Source organism: Mustela putorius, unplaced genomic scaffold, assembly GCF_011764305.1.
Source record: "Mustela putorius furo isolate JIRA1106 unplaced genomic scaffold, ASM1176430v1.1 tig00003853_pilon_pilon_pilon, whole genome shotgun sequence".
NCBI lineage: Eukaryota > Metazoa > Chordata > Mammalia > Carnivora > Mustelidae > Mustela > Mustela putorius.
In genome coordinates, this window is record NW_025422005.1 from 54441538 (window position 1) to 54460424 (window position 18887).

General features: G+C 39.0%; 1 protein-coding gene across 18 annotated transcripts in view; it reads left to right on the forward strand.

Annotated features, from left to right (window-relative positions):
- SGIP1 (SH3GL interacting endocytic adaptor 1) overlaps positions 1–18887 on the forward strand; it is a 214293-nt gene that overhangs the window by 140362 nt on the left and 55044 nt on the right. For 6 of the 18 annotated variants that reach the window (XM_045064685.1, XM_045064684.1, XM_045064687.1 and 3 more), the window contains 5 exons: positions 173–247; positions 2379–2879; positions 9576–9703; positions 10531–10657; positions 16709–16768. In XM_045064685.1, the coding sequence (XP_044920620.1) occupies positions 173–247; positions 2379–2879; positions 9576–9703; positions 10531–10657; positions 16709–16768 (891 nt within the window). Of the gene's footprint in view, positions 1–172; positions 248–2378; positions 2880–9575; positions 9704–10530; positions 10658–15722; positions 15789–16708; positions 16769–18887 lie in introns of all 18 variants that reach the window. The other 12 variants (XM_045064690.1, XM_013061677.2, XM_013061679.2 and 9 more) reach the window with 4 other exon arrangements.

The window sequence follows — 18887 nt, forward strand, 5'->3', positions numbered from 1 at the left end:
GGGTCTTGCTTCCGTTTCTTCGCCCTGAATTGAGAAACAGTTAGACCACTAATGGTTATAACATTTCCAATAGCAGGGATATGAATGAAAACCCAAATCCTGCTTACCTACAGAAGATTTGTAACTTACAGAGAAAGTGATCATTGATGCTTGGTTTCTCGTGTCTTTGCAGCACCTCCACCACTGCCTCCCAAAAATGTACCAGCCACCCCACCCCGAACAGGCTCCCCGCTCACAGTTGCACCCGGTAAGTTTCAGTTTGTTTGGTGCTGGGAGGATAACAGCAATCAGCAGTGGCCCTGGACTTCAACCTGCCCCGGACGTGTCAGGAGCTGTAGAGACTCCAGGATGAAAAAATTTGCACTGGGCTTTCCTTCCATGACAATTTACTATGCAGACTTATTTTAAAGTATCACTTTCTGGTTTCACAAAAAGGTTCTCTTTCTCAACTCATTTTTCCTCAGTATCATTTTGTTGAATGAAGGCTGCATTTACTTGTGAGATGAAAGAAAAAGAAAATCTCAATATTCCAAGTCTTCGTCCAATTGGCATTTCCCTTTGTTGGATCTCATGTTAACGATTTAAAAATTAAAAATCTCAAGGCACAATTCATATTTTTCCCAAGAGCCAATCATTGTTTTTCTAGAATTAAAACTGCCTAAGCTACAAAGACATAGAATGGTTCCCAGGATGTACAGTCTATGGGTGAGCTTGGGAGGTGGGGAATTTTTTCCCCCCAGGAATCATTATTATCCTGTGGCAAAGAGCTAGTGTAAGGATAATGAAATATGGAAAAGAATTGCCACATGTCTTTAGACAGACCTTTTCTAGGGCATCTCTTTACCTTCTATTAAAATCAATATTACATACTCATGCAATTTATAATCTACCTTGTCCTCCTGGGCCAGGAAGTCAAAGCAGTAATTGCTATGTGATGTGTCTGGGCCCTTCGAATATGGTTCCTTATCCCCTTTGGAATGCTATTGCTGCTTTGTCCTTTGCTATTTTTGCAGCCTGGTGAGTTTGATAGCTACAGGGTAGGTATTTATCTACAAGACCAAGTGCAATGCATAGTCATTTTTTGAAATTCATATTGATTAAAACCCAGCGAAGAGTCATCCAGAGAGTCACAGGTAAAGGTGTTTGCAAGTTCAAATCATTTTGGCTCCTTGTATCCCCATAAATACTTTAGGTATAAATAAATCTACCAGCGACAATATTATAAATAGTGTGGGGCATGCAACCTGCTACCCCATTTATCTGTAGCCTTGGAGCCCTGAAGGTTAATTCTTTTCTATCATGAAATATGGAAGAACCAAGCCAGTTCTTAGAACCAATGAGTTATTTAAAGATGCTTCAGCTCATGCTTTGCAATCACTCAGGGAACAGCTTCTAATTTCGATAACCTCAGTGGGTAAAAAGTGTACTGCTTCATGTTGCAGTTGCTTTCAAACATTTCCTGCCAAGTGTAGAAGATAGTTTTGAATTTTTGTCTCTTATCACTGATAAGAATTAAAGAGAAGAGCTGAGGCTGATGTTGTAGCAAAACCGAGACTTTTCTGTTTCATGGCTCCAGATAGATGTAGATCACAGTTATACCTACAATGTTCACAGCTTAGACTTGATGGGAAAAGAAATGATCAAGATGTTTTGACAGTTTTCCTCCCTACTAAATACCTATACAGGTAACAGTTCTGATAAGTAGTAGATGTCTTCTCAATAACCTGTGTGTGTTGAATGTGGGATGTATATGTGTGTGTTTGTAAATATACGTGTGGGGATATTTCTTTAAATGAACTTTGTATTGTGTTTCTGGTGTTTTTAAGGCAGGGGATGTACAGCTGATTTTGATACAATAGTTTTTTTAAACTAACAGATATTCTTAGATTCGGCATACATTTTAATAAGCTGGAACAGACAGTCTTGATCAAATATGAGGGTGATTCTCGGCTGTCAATTATTTTTCTACGGGGCTGTCTATAGGCTAGACTTTCTGAAGGGACCTCCCTTTTGGAATTGCAGTTCCAGAGCCTGAACTCTGTGAACCTCTTCCGAGCGCAGCCTTTTCAAAGGGATCACCCTTCGCCGCACTCTTGTGAGCAGCCTTTGAGAGCGGAAGAACGCTCAGCGCCCCACGGTGGTAAAAGTAGCTACCTGGGGTCACCCAGCAGAAAGGGTAAAACCACAATCTAAAAAAGTGATGCTCACATTATGGGGGCAGAGAATGCTCTCCTCGCCTTCAGCTCTGATCCGGGTTATTTTCACACCTTGCTGGGCAATCTGTTTACCATGCTTTGCCTCACCCCTCCCGCCCCCGCCCCATACAAATAATTTTCACCAAGTCGATTAAAGTTAAAAATCAACTACTTTAACCACAGGAAATGACCAGTCAGCCACAGAGGCCAAAATTGAAAAACTACCATCAATCAATGACTTGGACAGCATTTTTGGGCCCGTGTTATCCCCCAAGTCTGTTGCTGTTAATGCTGAAGAAAAGTGGGTCCATTTTTCTGATACGTCCCCGGAACGTGTTACTCCAGAGTTGACTCCAAGGGAAAAGGTGGTGTCCCCACCAGCTGCATCAGACAACCCATCTGACTCCCCAGCTCCGGGCCCTCCGGGCCCTCCAGGCCCCCCGGGACCCCCAGGACCCTCTGGTGGTCCTCGCAATGTACCGTCGCCGCTCAATTTAGAAGAAGTCCAGAAGAAAATCGCTGAGCAGACCTTCATTAAAGATGATTACTTAGAAACAATCTCATCTCCCAAAGATTTTGGGTTGGGACAGAGAGCGACCCCACCTCCCCCACCACCACCCACCTACAGGACTGTGGTTTCATCCCCTGGACCTGGCTCGGGCAGTGGTACGGGGACCACCAGTGGTACGTCTTACTGTTTGAGTGTGCTTCATGTGACGGGGAATGGCCGTGGCTGCTGCAGCGTAAGCAACACCTTCCTCCTGCCTGGCAGTTGGCTTTAGAGCTTCAGCCATCCCTCCTCTGGTCTGGGTGTTCTGTGGCCCCATGGCATGTCCTAGTGCATCGAATGCTCACCCTCATAGTGCAAGTCTGTGATGTGTTCTGCCCTGCACCCTGGTCCCAGCGCTCCTTGGGAGCGCCCTGCCTTCCACCCTGCTGTTAGGAAGTGCATATTTTTTAAAGAAGCTGCTTTGTCATTGTTTGGACTTCAGGAAAGTTCTAGAAAGGCAGATTTCCTAGCCTAGAGTTTCATGTTAAGTGTTTAATTTCCATGTCAGATGCCTGTACAAGGACGTTTTTTAGTTTGTTTTATTTTGTTTTCAGCTTTATTATCATTGGCAAAATTATAAGATATTTAAAGTGTACAGTGTGATGACTTGAGCTATAGATTTATATACATAGTGAAAGGACTCTTCCCATCGAGTTAATTAACACACCACATATTTACCTTTGAGGGGTGGGGTTGGATAGGGGGAAGGCAAGGACATTAAGCTCTATTCTCTCAACAAATTACAATTATACAATATGGTGTCATCAATCATACAATACAATTATACAATACAACACTGTGTTATGCATTAGCTCCTCAGACTGTATTCATCTTATAACTGAAGGTTTATACTGTTTTTTTCCCAAGGGTCCTAATTTTGGTAGGTAGGTCACTGTGTTCTTTCTTTTTCTACTTTTTTTTTTTTTCCAGTTCTTTCTTTTTCCGTAGAGGGAGAACCATGTTAACCCCTCTAATTACTTCAGAAAAAAAGAAGTAAGGTTTGAAAATAAGATTCTTAGGGGACAGCAAAAAGAACGTATCTTACTACATCCACAGTGTATCAAGTTGCCCCTGAAGACAAATTATTCTCTGATTTTATCTTGGCGAGCTCATCAGCTGTGAAGTAAACTCAAAGCATGGTGACAGGTGATGGGGAAGTCTGTCAGAAATGGACATTTAGGACTTTCTATGCAAAGGTTGATGTTGAACCTGACATTTTGGTTTCCCTTCTTTGAAGCTTCATTTTGAGTTCCCATCATATAAGAGGATGGCAACACCTGCCATGCACGCTGAAGAAAGATGAAGATTTTCTAATGTCTCTTCTTCCATATTTTTTCTCCTACTGTTGCTCACATTGATCTGGCAAGAACCAGCCCCCTTTGCCCCCAGGGCCTTCCCTCCTGTACCTGTAGGTTTAGTTTAGGCACCTTCCGAGTACCATGAGTTTTTTGTTTTTCATTTGCTTTGGAAGAGGGGACCAAGTTTATGCTATTTCGATGCAGTAAGAGACCGGAAGGAAAGACATTTGTCTCCACTCTAATACTCATTAATCATTGCTGCCTCTTTCAGTGGAGTAGTTCAGGGCTTGCTCTGTGTTTAAGAATTCCTGTGCTTCAAGCATCCAGTCTGATCAAGGAGAGGGCTGGAGAGTCACCTGTACCCCACACAAAATCAATGTTTTTCTATCACTGCCTGTGTCCCGGGTGCCTTCCTCCACCGAAAAAGGACAACTACCTAATATGCAAATAAATTTGGGGCATATTGTGTTAAAACAAAATTAGCAGTTTTCTTTACCACAGGACCCCTGAGAACCTTTAATTTGCCAAGAATAACAGCTATAGTTTCTTTTCCTGGTTATCATCTTAATCCTATGTGCACATTGCTTCGTCCTTACAACAATCCCATGTGATAAATGCTCTCTTATTTCTCCTGTTTTGCAGCTGTGTGAACTTGGGAATACTGAGGCTCAGAGATGTCAAGTAATTTTCCCAAGTTTACACAGCTACAGGTGACAGACTTGGGATACTCAGTCATACTCAGGTCTGTCTGATTCTAAGCCTGAGTTCTTAACCCCAGGGCTCTCCAGGCACTCTTTTTTTTTTTTTTTTTAATTTCTTTTTAGCATAACAGAATTCATTGTTTATGTACCACACCCAGTGCTCCATGCAATACGTGCCCTCCATAATACCCACCACCTGGCTCCCTGCCCTTCAGAACCCTCAGATTGTTTTTCAGAGTCCATAGTCTCTCATGGTTCATCTCCCCTTCCAATTTCCCTCAACTCCCTTCTCTCCATCTCCCCATGACCTCCATGTTATTTCTTATGCTCCACTACTCTTAAAGTTTAGTTACAAAATCTCCCAAACTTATTTGACCACTGACACCCACCTGTCGGGACCTGTGTCATCAACAGGGTCACCAACAATTCCCTAAAAACCCTCTCTCTCTGCACCTCTCAATAATTCTAAAGGGTTAGAGCACCCACCTTCATCCTGTGTTGCATTTTTAGATCATTTTGGAGATATAAGCTTCCTTACTTAACTGTAAAGGTAATAAAAGAATCGTAATTAAAGCTCTCATTTCAAACTTCAGACCTGTCTCCTGTCAGAGAGGGGAGTGCTTCCAGAGTCTTTTTTTTTTAATAAACATATATTTTTATCCCCAGGGGTACAGGTCTGTGAATCACCAGATTTACACACTTCACAGCACTCACCAAAGGCTTCCAGAGTCTTAATGGTGCTCTCCTCCCAGAACGAGGCTCTCAGTCTTCTGAAAAGACTTCTAGAGGAATAACCCCCTTGTTCCAGTGGTGGGTCACTGTGCTTGCCTCAAAATGAACAGGTTTAGTTGGGGAAGGGAGGACAGGGCAGAGTTGTCGCTCAACTGTTTCTTCCATCACCTTCCACAAGACTCTGGAAGATATTTAATTGAATTGACCACTGATCTAATGAGTGAAGAAGGGAGCCTTAGCTTTCTTTCTGAAATCTTCAAGAATTTTGTTGTCATTTCTCTGTTTAGCTTCATAAATCATTTGAAATTATTTTTAGGTGTTACCAGTAAAGACTATTGATTCTTAATAATTGAGCTGGAAAAAAAAAAAACCCTATACTTTGCAGATAAAAGATTGAATTTCTAAGTGGAAGATTGAACTGGGTCAATGAAGCTCATGAATAAATAAAACTTTGCACAATTATCTCCTTAATTAAGTCCCAGTTTATTTGCCATTTAATGTTTTATTGATGGAATATACACAGACTAGCAGAAATGTAAATTTATGATTAAGATAATGGGAGATGGCCTCATGTTTTAAAAATGAGCCATGCTTCTCAAGACCTCCTTTTTATAAAATTTAGTCTGATAACACTAGTTTTCCTGTACATCTCAAACTATATTTAACTAGGCACCATTATGCTTAATTTTAAAATTTCACTCACTTGGTCACTGACCAAGTGCAGACATTACATGAAGCCTTGTGAATCAGTTGAGTTACCTGATGTTGAAAAGCAATTGAAAGTTAAGAATTTGTTCCAAGAACTTCCATTTCCTTGGGGCAAAGTTATAAATACCTAGTTTGGCCAGAACTTTGCTTTATTGGAATGGAGATGATGATTCTTTTGGCAAAGGCCATTTATTCTCCCTTGTGGGTGGTGTGACAGGGAATGGGACAGAGAAAGAGTTCTATTGGCCCATAGAGACCAGGTAAGGAGAGGTGTGCATAAAGATAGAATGTTTAGTGCAACACTTTCCAACATGAGAAACTAAGGCAATATTAGATGTTACACACACACACACACACACACACACACACACACACACATTTATAAACAAATGAGTGTGAGCTAACTGGGGTTGACCTAAAGAATGTATTTCCTAACTACAAGTCTTGTAGAGTGGCAGAGTCCAAATAGGGAAGCCACTAGCCAACAAAGAAAGACAGAAGTTGAAGCAGTGATTATGTGGCTACCAAAAAAACTATGTTAGAACTTCAAGTTGAAGCAGCAAATGGGTTGAAAGCCTGTCAATGGCTGTCAACTTTTTGAACTTACGAAACTCAGATAACATACGGGTGATTTTCAAAGTTAAATCTGAAACAGCGAATGTCCAGGTTTTTTCCCAGCACAGCTCTTGGGAATAAACACTGCTTGTAGAAGAAATGAAGGTATAATTCCAGGTCAAAGAATGAGGCTAGAGACCTACAAATAGTCTTCTAGAATATGAAACAATTGTGTGATCTCACAAAAGCATGGGAAGTCTCAGTTCAGTTATAAAATTCCCCTTAGGCCCTGACTACCCTCTGCTGAACCTCAGGGTTCTGTCAAGAGGGTTTTGCCTCTTAAGCAGTGCCTCAGTGTCTTTCAAACTGCACAACAAATCAGTTAAATCAATCCAGTTAGGAAAAAGTGAGAGGAAGTGGAAAACAGTTAACTAGCCACTTTTTTCTTTGCTTTTAGTTGTGTCTACAGGAAAAGACAGTCTTTACCATCATCGTCAACATCTATTTCCTTTTATTTGTGTAGCATTTTATAGTTTAATAAACACTTGATATGCATTTTCCATTTCCACTGTTACAACCACCTTGTAAGGTAGAAATGTCTCATTTTTTAAAATAAGAAGCTGAGGTTCCGAGAGGTTAAGATCCCACAGCCAGTAAGAGGCAGGCAAGGCCAGAACTCAGATCATCTGCCTTTTCATTCAGTTTTTTTCATTAACTTTCCCAAGCACTACTGACAGGGATTTTCAAAACTTTCCCTCTTAGAACATGTAGAAAAAAGATAAGCAGCTGACCTTTTCCTGAGCTTGATTCAGAAGACTATTTCTTGGAAATAAAACCATGGATAGATATTTTGAACCATTCCTATGGCGTGGTTTTCCAATGAAACAGAACCTAGAAAAAGCCCCATGCAACTTCCTGACAACGACTTTGTTGTTTAAAGGTTTATTTTCCATCTCTCTGCTGTCACTTCTGTTTCCTTGAAAACATCCTGGGTGTCAGTCTATTAAGTCAAAAGGAAACTTTGTAGTGGGACCTGTCAAAACATATCTTCTTTTTTTTAATTCAAGAAAAGATTAGCCAAAGACTAAAAATATTTACGTTGAAAGAGATATGTTCAAGCTGCTGTTGCAAAAGTGAGGGCAGACTTTGTGCAAAATGTGGGACTTCACATTCTATCTAAAGCTACAAGACACTGCATTTAAAAGCTTGGGCCTTGGACTTAAATCAACTATCCGAGTTATGGGACCTTGAACAAGTTACCCAGTATCTCTGAGCTCTAGCTCTGATGGTTGTAACTATAGTACATTCCTACAAAACTTGGTGTGGGATAAAATAAAATAATGCATGTGAAGCGCCTAGCATTGATCTTGACCCAATAAAATAAAAAGTAAGAATACAGAAAAAAGGTGATGGGGTGGAGAGGCAGTAGAGATAGGGATGGAGAGGACAGTAATTTTAGTAGGGTTTCACACTAATGAAACTACACATAGAATAAACAGCACATGGAAACACAGCACAATCACAATTTCAGGTTGTATTTAAATAAAGGGAGCAAGGTTTACCCCCCAGGGACTCTCCTAAGATGAGAGCAGATTCCAAGATGATGGGTTTTGCTTTTCAACTTCAAAGCTCTTTGGGAATCCAAAGATCTGGAGATGGAGACCAGCATCTTGCTGATCTGGGTTTCTCCAGAAAGCACAGTTTTGTGGCATGTTGGATGGGAGGAGAGGAGTGGGCAGTTATTTTCCTGAGGCGGGATTTCTTAGAATTTTCTTGGAATGATCTGATACCTGTGCTTCTAACCGAAGTGACAAAACCTCCCGAGTTGGTTGGACCTTTTCTGAACAAGCACTGTTTGCAATATCGAGCAGAATTTCTTCAGGTTTGGAATCAAGTAGTTAATTCACGCCCCCTAGTGATCTGGCTAAGGATAGTCTGACCCCCTGAGTCTCAAGACCCTATGGTGTGCTGATTAGTGTGCATGCCGGCCTCTGTGTGTCTTCTGTGTTTCCCATGTTTGTCATTGACAGCCAGAAAAGTAAATCCAAGAGGGTCTTTTCAAAATCACCACAAAAATCATCATGGGCCAACTCTACGTAGAACAGATTCCTAAACAGCGTCCTTCAAAAAATACAATCCTCTAAATTTAGTGTAATTCTGTTATTAAGATTCTAACTGCAAATTACTCGTGTAACATTTCTTTCCTATATTCTGTCCTTTGCTTGCCATCAAGTGTTTACTTTTATTTATTAAAGTTTGCATTCATATTCTGAAGCACAGTAAAAAGGATAATTCTCTTATACATGTTTAAAAATATATATATATGTATATGTATGTATGTATATATATATATATATATATATATATATAATGCGGAAAAATCATTCACCTTCCTTCGAGGTCTAACCTCCACTTTCACCTTGGACATAAATTCTGAATATGTCAAAACAAGAGAATTTATTAGAAGTTTGGTGTGTATGTGGTGAAAATGAAAGGTCCCCACCACCAGGCTGAAAGGGATTGAAAGCGTATTTTCCATCACAGAGAATAATCGGATTTACCTTTCGCTGGGTGTCACATGACAACAAAAGGCAATAAGCTTCAGCTTCTGCCATCAACTCTAGTTCAACGGAGTGATTTTTTTTTTCTTTATTAAAAAAAAGAAAAAAACACACATACACACTAGATGCTAGAGTGTTGAGTGTACTAACTGCTGGGGTGAAGAAAAGTGTCCGGGGCTGGCGCTGTACTGGGAGGAAGGGGAAGGGGCATTCGGCCATGACTGCTCTCAGCCACACGCATTTAGGGCCACTGTTAATACCAGCTTGTTTTTCAGGTGCGTCATCGCCAGCTAGACCAGCCACTCCCTTGGTTCCCTGCAGCAGCACCACCCCTCCGCCGCCACCTCCCCGGCCTCCATCTCGGCCAAAGCTACCTCCAGGAAAACCTGGAGTTGGAGATGTGGTACGTTCCCTTCTGCCCTTGCTTGCTCAGAGACTCACGGTGAGAATGACAAACAGAAGCCAAAATGCTGCCACACAGGCTACCTCCATGGCCTCGTACGAATGACCCTGACAGGTGGCATCTGAAAAGCAGTCACTGCAGCATGGGTATACATTTCAACCCTCCCTCCCTCAATTTCTACCATCTTTCAAGTCGGGATCTAAAATGATAGGATTAGGAGGCTGGGGTTCTCAGTTCTGCTACAGTGCATCTGAGGCAAATTAGTAATGCTCAATTGTGCTAAGTCCTTTAGAAAGAAAGAGGTTTCCTTTCACCCTGTTTATCTGGTTTGGGAAAACTCCAAAAGAGGTAGGTCCTGGTTTCCGTCCCCAGACTAAGAGAACTTATTGGTGTTAAGCACACCATGTGAATATAGAGGAGGATGGTAGCCTGATAAATTTGTTCCAGAAGTTTCTTGCATCATGTTTTAAGGCTGAAGAGGTGACAAACATTCTGTGTGAACAATTAAGAGACTTCTGGAAGAGGACCGTTTCTTTGCTGTCCATGCACAGAAGTTACAAACTAGTGATGTCCATAATATTTGGTTTAGCTAGCTCAGTTGAGTATACTGTATTTAAATATGTTTAAATGGGTATAAGCTATCACACCATGGTTTGTGTTTCCTCTAACTCCATCCACAAGCCCCTGTAGAGATAGAATCAATTTCAAAATAAAAATGGTGTCGCCTATACTCTTTTAAGAACCTGAGTTGTCATATCCAGGGCTGGAAGGTGTCAATAACACGGAACAAGTGTATCTAATTTTCTTCTCTTTTCTTCTTCCTGCAGCCCAGACCTTTTAGCCCTCCCATACATTCTTCCAGCCCTCCTCCGATAGCACCCCTTGCCCGAGCTGAAAGTACCTCTTCAATATCATCCACCAATTCCTTGAGCGCAGCCACCACTCCCACAGTTGGTAAAAATTATCTCCTGTCTTTTAATCCGTTTGTTGTTTTGACTGGCTATTTTGTATGATCTGAAAACCTCAAGGCCCTGTACTTCTGGTTGAAATTGTTTTGCTCTGTGTTCTGCTACTATCAGCTGACTCTTCTCTTGAAAGCACCTTCTCAGCAAAGGAGGCAAAATGCTTCAACTAAGCAAATAAACAAATAAAAGATCATTTACACCTGTATTTTGCAGGAATTCTCTTATGCTATTCCATACAGAGCTACTCATAAAAGTAAAGAAAAAATCATCAAATAAAGTCCTGTAATTTGCATATTATTACTATAATAAAACTAGTCTCCTTTGAGGAGGAATGTTTATTTAAGTTCTAGTCGTGTACCACATGAGAAATCACAAAATTCAATCTTTTATTTTCTTAAAGCTTTCATTTCTTCATCACTTTTGGTTGTCCTTATGTTGACAGATGGTATAAGTGTTGGCATTGTGGGACTTGAGCAAACTTTGTGACATTCTTTTCTAGTGCATTTCAGTGATGTGTGGTCAGTTTTCCCTGAGAAATAAGTCATTGCTGGCATTTTCAGTAAATGCCTTTGTGCCTCTTTCCTTCTGGTGTGATGAAAGTCAAGAGTTGAGACTGGCTGCTCAGCTGGTTGGTTTTCCCAGGTTTAAATGCCTCATCTTTCCTCTTCCCAAGGCTCATCTCTCTGGACCTCTTTACCCGTCTTCCATAAGCAGTTGTCTCTCTCGTGTTTGCATGGTATCTCTAACCTGGGGCTCTGCCCTTCCATTTTCTCCCACTGGCTTCCTTTATTGCCTGAATTCCCCTCCAAGTCTTCCATATTGTCAACCAGCTGGCCCCTCCTGCACTGCTTGGGAGAATCATTAACTCAAAGCTGAATAAATCCCTGCTATCATTTACCCAAGAAGAGCATGACCATGTGAGAAGTACTTTGATCAAAGCCTGAAGCTCTTCTGGAGAATTCCCTATTTTCCCAGGGATATGAATGAAGGTGTGCCTCATAGGGGCCCCAAATAGAATTTCAATTATATCATGTGTTCTCTATTTTTAATCAGACTAGCCCCGAACAATCCTTCAAATTTGGTAAAAATATAGTCAGTTATTCATGAACAGATATTCAACATTATTAATATAGCCAAGTTCCGTTTTTCTCTGCATCATCCTTTGAGGTAACTTGGGGCTTCCTATTTTAAGATGCCTGTTCAGTCAGTTCTCTCTGGAGTCTTTTGTTTGTTTTTTCTGTAATGTCCCAACTTTGGGGGGACACTGTTTAATACTCCTAATTGCTACAGCCATTTCCCCTTCTTGCTCTGTTTTTTGTTGTTGTTGTTGTTGTTTGTTTTTGTTTTTGTTTTATTTGGAGGCTTTTGTTTGGGGTTGGTTTTTCCTCAAGACTATTTGTCCCACCAACTCTGATTTTCCTAGATGGTCAGAGAGGAAAGTAAGAAGCATAAACTCTCCCTCGCAAAGGAGACCTCAACTGACCTCAGATGACTGACTAACATATTCTTTAAACTCATTGAGATTCATAGAGAAAATGACACACACAGAGAATTTGAACTGTGTCCATGTTTTATACAATGTGTTTTTATACTCCCTGCCAAAGAAGTCTCAAATCCTGGCCAGTGACTTTGATTCTTAGCACAACCAGTATGCATTCTTTCAGGATGAATGATAGAGGGGTTAATTATATAATATAATATTTCATATATATATATATATATATATATATATATATATCCCTAAGAAGATACTTATATTGCCTCATTGCTGAGGACCATTCTGATTTGTTTGATTCTGGGGTTTTGGGGCGGGGGATTGTTGTATTTTGTTTGTTTTTTTTGGTTGTCCTCTTCCTCACGATCCTGTTCTTTACTTCCTGCTGCTGTGCGTCACCTGACAGCCACTTCCCTCTGACGTAAATGTCCTGTCAGATGGGTGCCTGGCAGCTCCTATGTATTGCTGTTTATCTCTTTTTGGAGAGGATGTGCTTTGGCTGTTCAGCACCAAAGAGCTGACTATTCATGACTGACTTGGAATGTCAACTTCATGCAGTCAAATGGCTTGCGGGGGATAGAGAATTTCAGCAGCAAACTTTTGAGATTGGTGGCTCAACATTTCCCTGCTACCACACAATACTTTTTTTGACATTTCCTATGACATCTGAGCCAATGGGTCAAGTGTGGTGGAAATTTTGTATGTATTTATTTGTACTGGCTTATCGCATAGTGGAATGCAATCCAAGCACTAAACTTTTTAAAGAATATGCTCCCAAAATTTGGACATAAAATGTTTCATGAAAGCTGTGATTATAAAGTAGAAAATCTGATGACGCACCTGAAAATAGGACTTTCTGTGCATTTCTGAATTTAAGAAGATACATTATTATTTTATATATGACTAAGAAAGGGAGGGGAAAACTTCAAACTAAGCTAACAGTGCTTTCTTATCACACTTAATTCTCAAACCCATTCCAATTCCAGAGATATTAAATGTGAAAAAGTGCACATATCAGAATCAATGAAGTATAGTATACTCCTTTTGCACTAGAAACACTCAGAAGACCTTCACTATTTGATTTTTGGGGGGAAAATCCCACTAATTTTACAGGAATAGAGAAAAATGTTTAAAATTAGTCTAGGAAACAAGCAAACTCTTAGACATTTAGAGATAAACAGAGTTACGTCTAACTTCAATATCCATTTTTCTTACTTTTTTTCTTACTTTTTTTCTTATTTCTACGGCTGAGAGTTAGGGTTTTTTTTTTTTTTTCTTTTTAGTACTCAAATGTAGTAACAATACCATGAAGACAATTTTTTCATTGTTAAATGAAAAAATACATATATTATTAATTGTATTGTTAATTATATTCCTTCTCTGTTAACTATGCAGTTTCAACTGCATCTTTAACAGCCTCTCAGAAATCTGAATGAATGAAAAGTAACCATTTACAGGCATCAAAGGAAACGTAGGTGGATTTTGATGTTTCCTTTGGTGTAGAACTCTAAGCAAAAGTGATTTATATTTGGTACTGGAATATTAGCTGTAACATCTAAATCTTACAATATCTTATCCAAGTCTTTGTCCCTCCAGGCTGGGTGGCAATTCTGAATTGGATGAACATTCTTTTAAAAATACTTGTATTAATGCCAATAACTCTGCACAGAAAGACCTTTGGAGATGGATATCCCTGGTCTCAACTAAAAATTCTTATTATATATATACATATATATGTATATATATTATTTTATTTTATTTTACTTTATTTTATTCATATATATATATATATATTGTTTTTTTTTTTTTTTTTGAAAGATGTCTCTAGTTCTGACTTCTCCATCCCAGATCAATCTGAGGCAATTTCCATTGTTAGTTCCTAAGGAAATTCTTTTCTTCTGTACTTAATTTGAGTGTTGCCCTTATTTAAAGCAACCACAGAGCCATCCAATAATTCACCTGTTAAGTTTCCCAATTTAGTTATGATGTTTTCTTTGAAGCCCTCAATGTCCACAACCACCACAAAAAAATTATGAGCATGTTATTCAGCTCTGTGTAACTTCTTTTGTAACTTCAATTCAAAAACCAAATGGCAATATTGGAGGCCCATTTTTGGGGGTATGCGAATTCTTGCCTTCTATTCTTTCTTTTAAAGTTTGTTTTTTCTTTTAATCCCATATAGTTAACATACAGTATTATATTAGTTTCAGGTGTACACTATAGTGATCAACAATTCTATATATTACTCAGTGCTCATCATGATGGAGGCTCCTCATTTTAAAGAAATTGTAAATACGAAGTTAGTTCTTCAAAGGGAAGAAATATCCTCCATCATTTCCCACTAACAGGTATGATGAAAGAGTATTGCAACATTCAGTTACTGCCAACGTAACTGTTTTGCTTCATATTTTCTGGACAGATTATGGAGTGTCCTTCTTAGTGCCATGCCCTGTTCCTCTCCTATGAATATTATATGCATTGTGTTAACTTGTTCTAGCCACCAAGGAAGCCACCTGTATAATAAATGCTGATTGACAGGTGCTATCCTAGAACCTTAAAAACTGACAAAGAATTTCTTTTCCTGCTTTGCTTCCTAAATCAAGGAGGCAAGCCAGTGGGATATTTTTTCCAAGAAACAATGTTTACAGAATAATTTTACTACCCTCATCAAATTCCTTATCCTCTCTACATTGTAGGGAGGATTCTCCCTTATGCTGTTTGTATAGATTTTATTCAATTCCTAATTTAAGCTCTTATAATACTCTTAACACCCGTGGAATCAAGCGCTTTTTTTTTTTTTTTTTTATCGCAAAGCATAGAACTCCAATTACCTGTGTTTGTTAGTTGGTGAGAAAGGAGACCATGTGCAAAGATCTGGAATGGTTGGGATCCAGAGCAACTGTTATGATCAATTTACAAAGACATTTGGCCATAGCTGGATACCATAGCCAAAGATAGAATTACAGTAATGTTGTCCAAAATTATTAGGCCATAACAACTAAAGACGGGCTCAAGGCAAACTAAATTTGGATACCAATGAGTTTGAAATGGGATACTTCATTCAGCAACCTCAGATTTATACTGCTGCTTTTTTTTAGTCTTGTTGAAAGCTTACTCTTACCCATCGGGGCAGAGAGAAGTTGTATTCTGAGTGACCCTGTGTACCAAGAGGTTCTATTGATGGACATATGTCTGGCCACTTGAGAACTGTGTCTGAGTGAAATGCACTTACACAAGACAATTACTAATGATAATGCCTTTAACAATTCCCTGAAAAGGTGGGAACGTGATTTCCTCCATGGATCTGACTTCAGCCAAATTCACAGATACTGAATTTTTAATTTTAAAATTTTTAATTTTTTTTCTCATAGAACCATCATAAAATAAGCACATCACTTGTTTTGTATCCTCTCATCCTTATCCCAGCGTATTAGGTTTTGTTTCCTTTTTCCATTAATATCATTTCTGTGTTTCAACCAGTGTAGTGTACTGTTAATTTCATTTGGGGTTTGTATTTGTGTTTTTGTTTTCCATTCCTTTATATTTCTTTGGTTCGTAGTGTCAGAAGATGATGTTTTTTATGACAAACTGCCCTCGTTTGAAAGGCGCTGTGAAACGCTGGCAGGTATGGTGCTAGCCGAGTGATGTCTAGGTACCCTGACTTTAAAAATCCAAGCCATTACGCCATCTGAATGCTGTATAAACTTCATGGACATGCTACTCACCTCATGAGTGTCTGGTGCCTCTCAGAAGCACCTTATCTATTTATTTTTCATTGTGGAACTCATTCCACCAATTTTTTTTTTAAATGAACATATTAAAAAGCAGCAGGTTGCATGACAGTTTCTCAAAAGGTTTGAAAAAGGTGAGATGCCACTGCTTTGTGAATTTACAAAGAAAGGAATAATTTAACTGCTCGGAATTACATGTCCAGTGACTGCTTTTTGATTTAAAATACAGTAGAAGAATGTCAGTAATCTTGTTTTCTCTTTGGTACGTAGGTGAAGGGTGCTTTGTGTCTGGATGCCTAAGGTGATTCCAGGCGAGGGGCGGAAGATGGTGTGACATCTTCCATGAACTTTAAATTGAAATGCAATGTCATTTAAAACCTAAGCTAAGTTTGATATAACCCATAACACCGAGTTTATCTTTTTGAAAATATAGAAGGGGATGACACTGAAGATGAAATGGATACAGCAATTGCTGAATGACCATTTGCCCTAACTAGTGCAGTTAAAATATGCTGACGCCCCTGCATGGCCAGGAAGACTTCCACTCCATGCGCTCAAGCTCCAAGTATCAAGCTGCCAACAACACGTGCCCATCCCTTTAGGCCTCCATAGCTTTGCTTTTGCTTTCTGTTTCCCGAACTAAAAACCAAAACCAAAACATAGACTACCAGCCTTCCCTTTCTCCTGCACGCTAATGGCATGTAGTGCCTCCGCCCTCCCCCATAGTAAGATTAATGACCTGTAACTCATACTGTGTCCTTCTCTCTCCCTCTCCTTAACCTTTCCCATCCCGCTTCAACTCCTGGCCATACAGAGAATGAACAGCCTTCCCTCGTTTGGTTTGACAGAGGAAAGTTTTATTTGACTTTTGAAGGTAAGTAGTACATAGCATACCAGATTCTAGTTTACACCCCTCATCCTTTTTTTCCCATCTGCATTTCCAAATCCCAGTTCTCTTTCCAAAAGACCTGGTCTCACCTTCTATATACGAATGCTATGGCTACTTAGAAAATATGAAATACTAAAGAAAATATGACATGAATTTGGTTTGTATGGGATCTTCAATTTTTCATATTAAAAAAAAATCAAGCCAATTTGTAGTCAATATTGGTTACTTAATTCATTGTGTTAAATTGGAGGAAAAAAAAAAAAGCAAACAAACACCTTTTTTGGCCAAGGAACTTAACTCTGTCAACCAGGGCTCTTTCCAGACTCTTTTGCAAATACAACAGGAATATGACAAATGTAAGGACTTTTTGGTTGGAATTGGCATTTAATTTTGTTTTGGATAACTAATATTTCAGATATGACATCTGTTATTGTAAAACATAAATATGTATACATAGTCTTATGACAAGGAATGCTGCACAGGAGATCAGAAAAATGAGGAAAAGAGCAAAAAGGAGTACTGTAGTAAATTCTATTTGCATCTACTGAAATTGCAACCGACATGGCTGTAGGAAAATGTACAACTATCGCTGGACTTGTCATTTTAGAAGATTAAGGTGACTTTACATAAAGATAATGCCAGATATTTAACCTCACTGTTGAATAATTTGTTATATTCTGAATTAATGATTAGCATTCTTCTGTTTTATGTTGAATTCTAAATCATTTTAATAGGCTTGGCATTTGATAAAAAATACTATTTAAGCTAATTGTAGGGAAAACTTAAATAATTTAATTTAATTGTGGATGGTCTCACCCACAAATATGTGTCACTTAAGCTTCTACTTCCTACCATTTTAAGTAACTAAATTTTTCCTAGGATCAAAAGTTGGCCAAAATGTATTCTATTCTAGAGTCGACTCTAAACATTGAACTTGACTTTGTGTTTTACGATAGCAAAAAGAACTTTTCCAACATGAGTGCGTGTTTTATTGCAACTTTAAAACTCAGAATGACTGATAAAGATTTTTAAGTAGCTTGTGAGGTGTGGCTTTTTTTCTCTCAAGGGTGGATTTTCCCTGCAAGATGGTCCTAGAAGTAGAAGTCCTTAGCCTGGAGTAGCCTGGGCAGCAGCAGAAAAGAGTAATCTGATTTAAAGCTTCTCACATATCTGATATCCCGTCCTAGCTCAGGTGGAGGACAGGTGAAGAGGCAGTCGTCAGGGGAGGATGCATGATTCCTACATGATATCAGAAGTCTTCATTGCCTCGGGTCATTACTTTTGTAATAACTAAGATGCAAAATCACACAAACTCATGACCTTTTAAACTTTCTATTTGAATTAGATGGAATTAAATAGTACCCAAGTGTCTTTTTACTGATCAGCACATCTCAAAAGGAGAAGCTACAGTTGAATTGGTTGGTAATCCCAAAGTACAGCAAGTACCTGCCTATGTAAAGGCCCTCTCTCGTGTTCAGGCTGGCCGCAGCAGAATAGTTGGCCCTGTTTTAATGAGGAAATTGAACAATATGATATTGTCAACCCTGCCTCAAGTAATTGGGGCTCCACCAAAAAAGAACTTCCACGTGTTTGTTGTTTCCATTTGTTTTGCTTTTAGAATATCTATTGACTCGTTTGCTTGTGTTTGAGTTTGGGTTTCTTTAAATAAAGAGAGAGACTTTTACTGAAGATACCTATCTAAAGATAATTTTAAGTTATTGGTCTGTTTGTTTTCAAAATATATATTATCAACCAAATATAAGTATTAGTAACTGTGTGGAATATCAATGTGAACTACGGTTTTTTTTTATTTTAGGAAAATAATTATATAATATAAAACATAATAGTAGGCAACTAAAGTTGGTAACATAGCCATTCTAATTAGTAAGATCTGTATCTCATAAGCATCTTGTTAAATCAAGAAAGTCATGCAAGAAGATGTTTTAATAGAAATAAATTGTATTTATTTCTCTAGTACCGTGTTACCTTCATCTTGGATTTTGCACAAGTCAAAGAAGTATAAAAAAGGCTTCCAGAGGGACTATGCGAGCAGCCATATCACAAATATTTGCCCCTACTATCTCATTAAGAAATGCTTATGCAG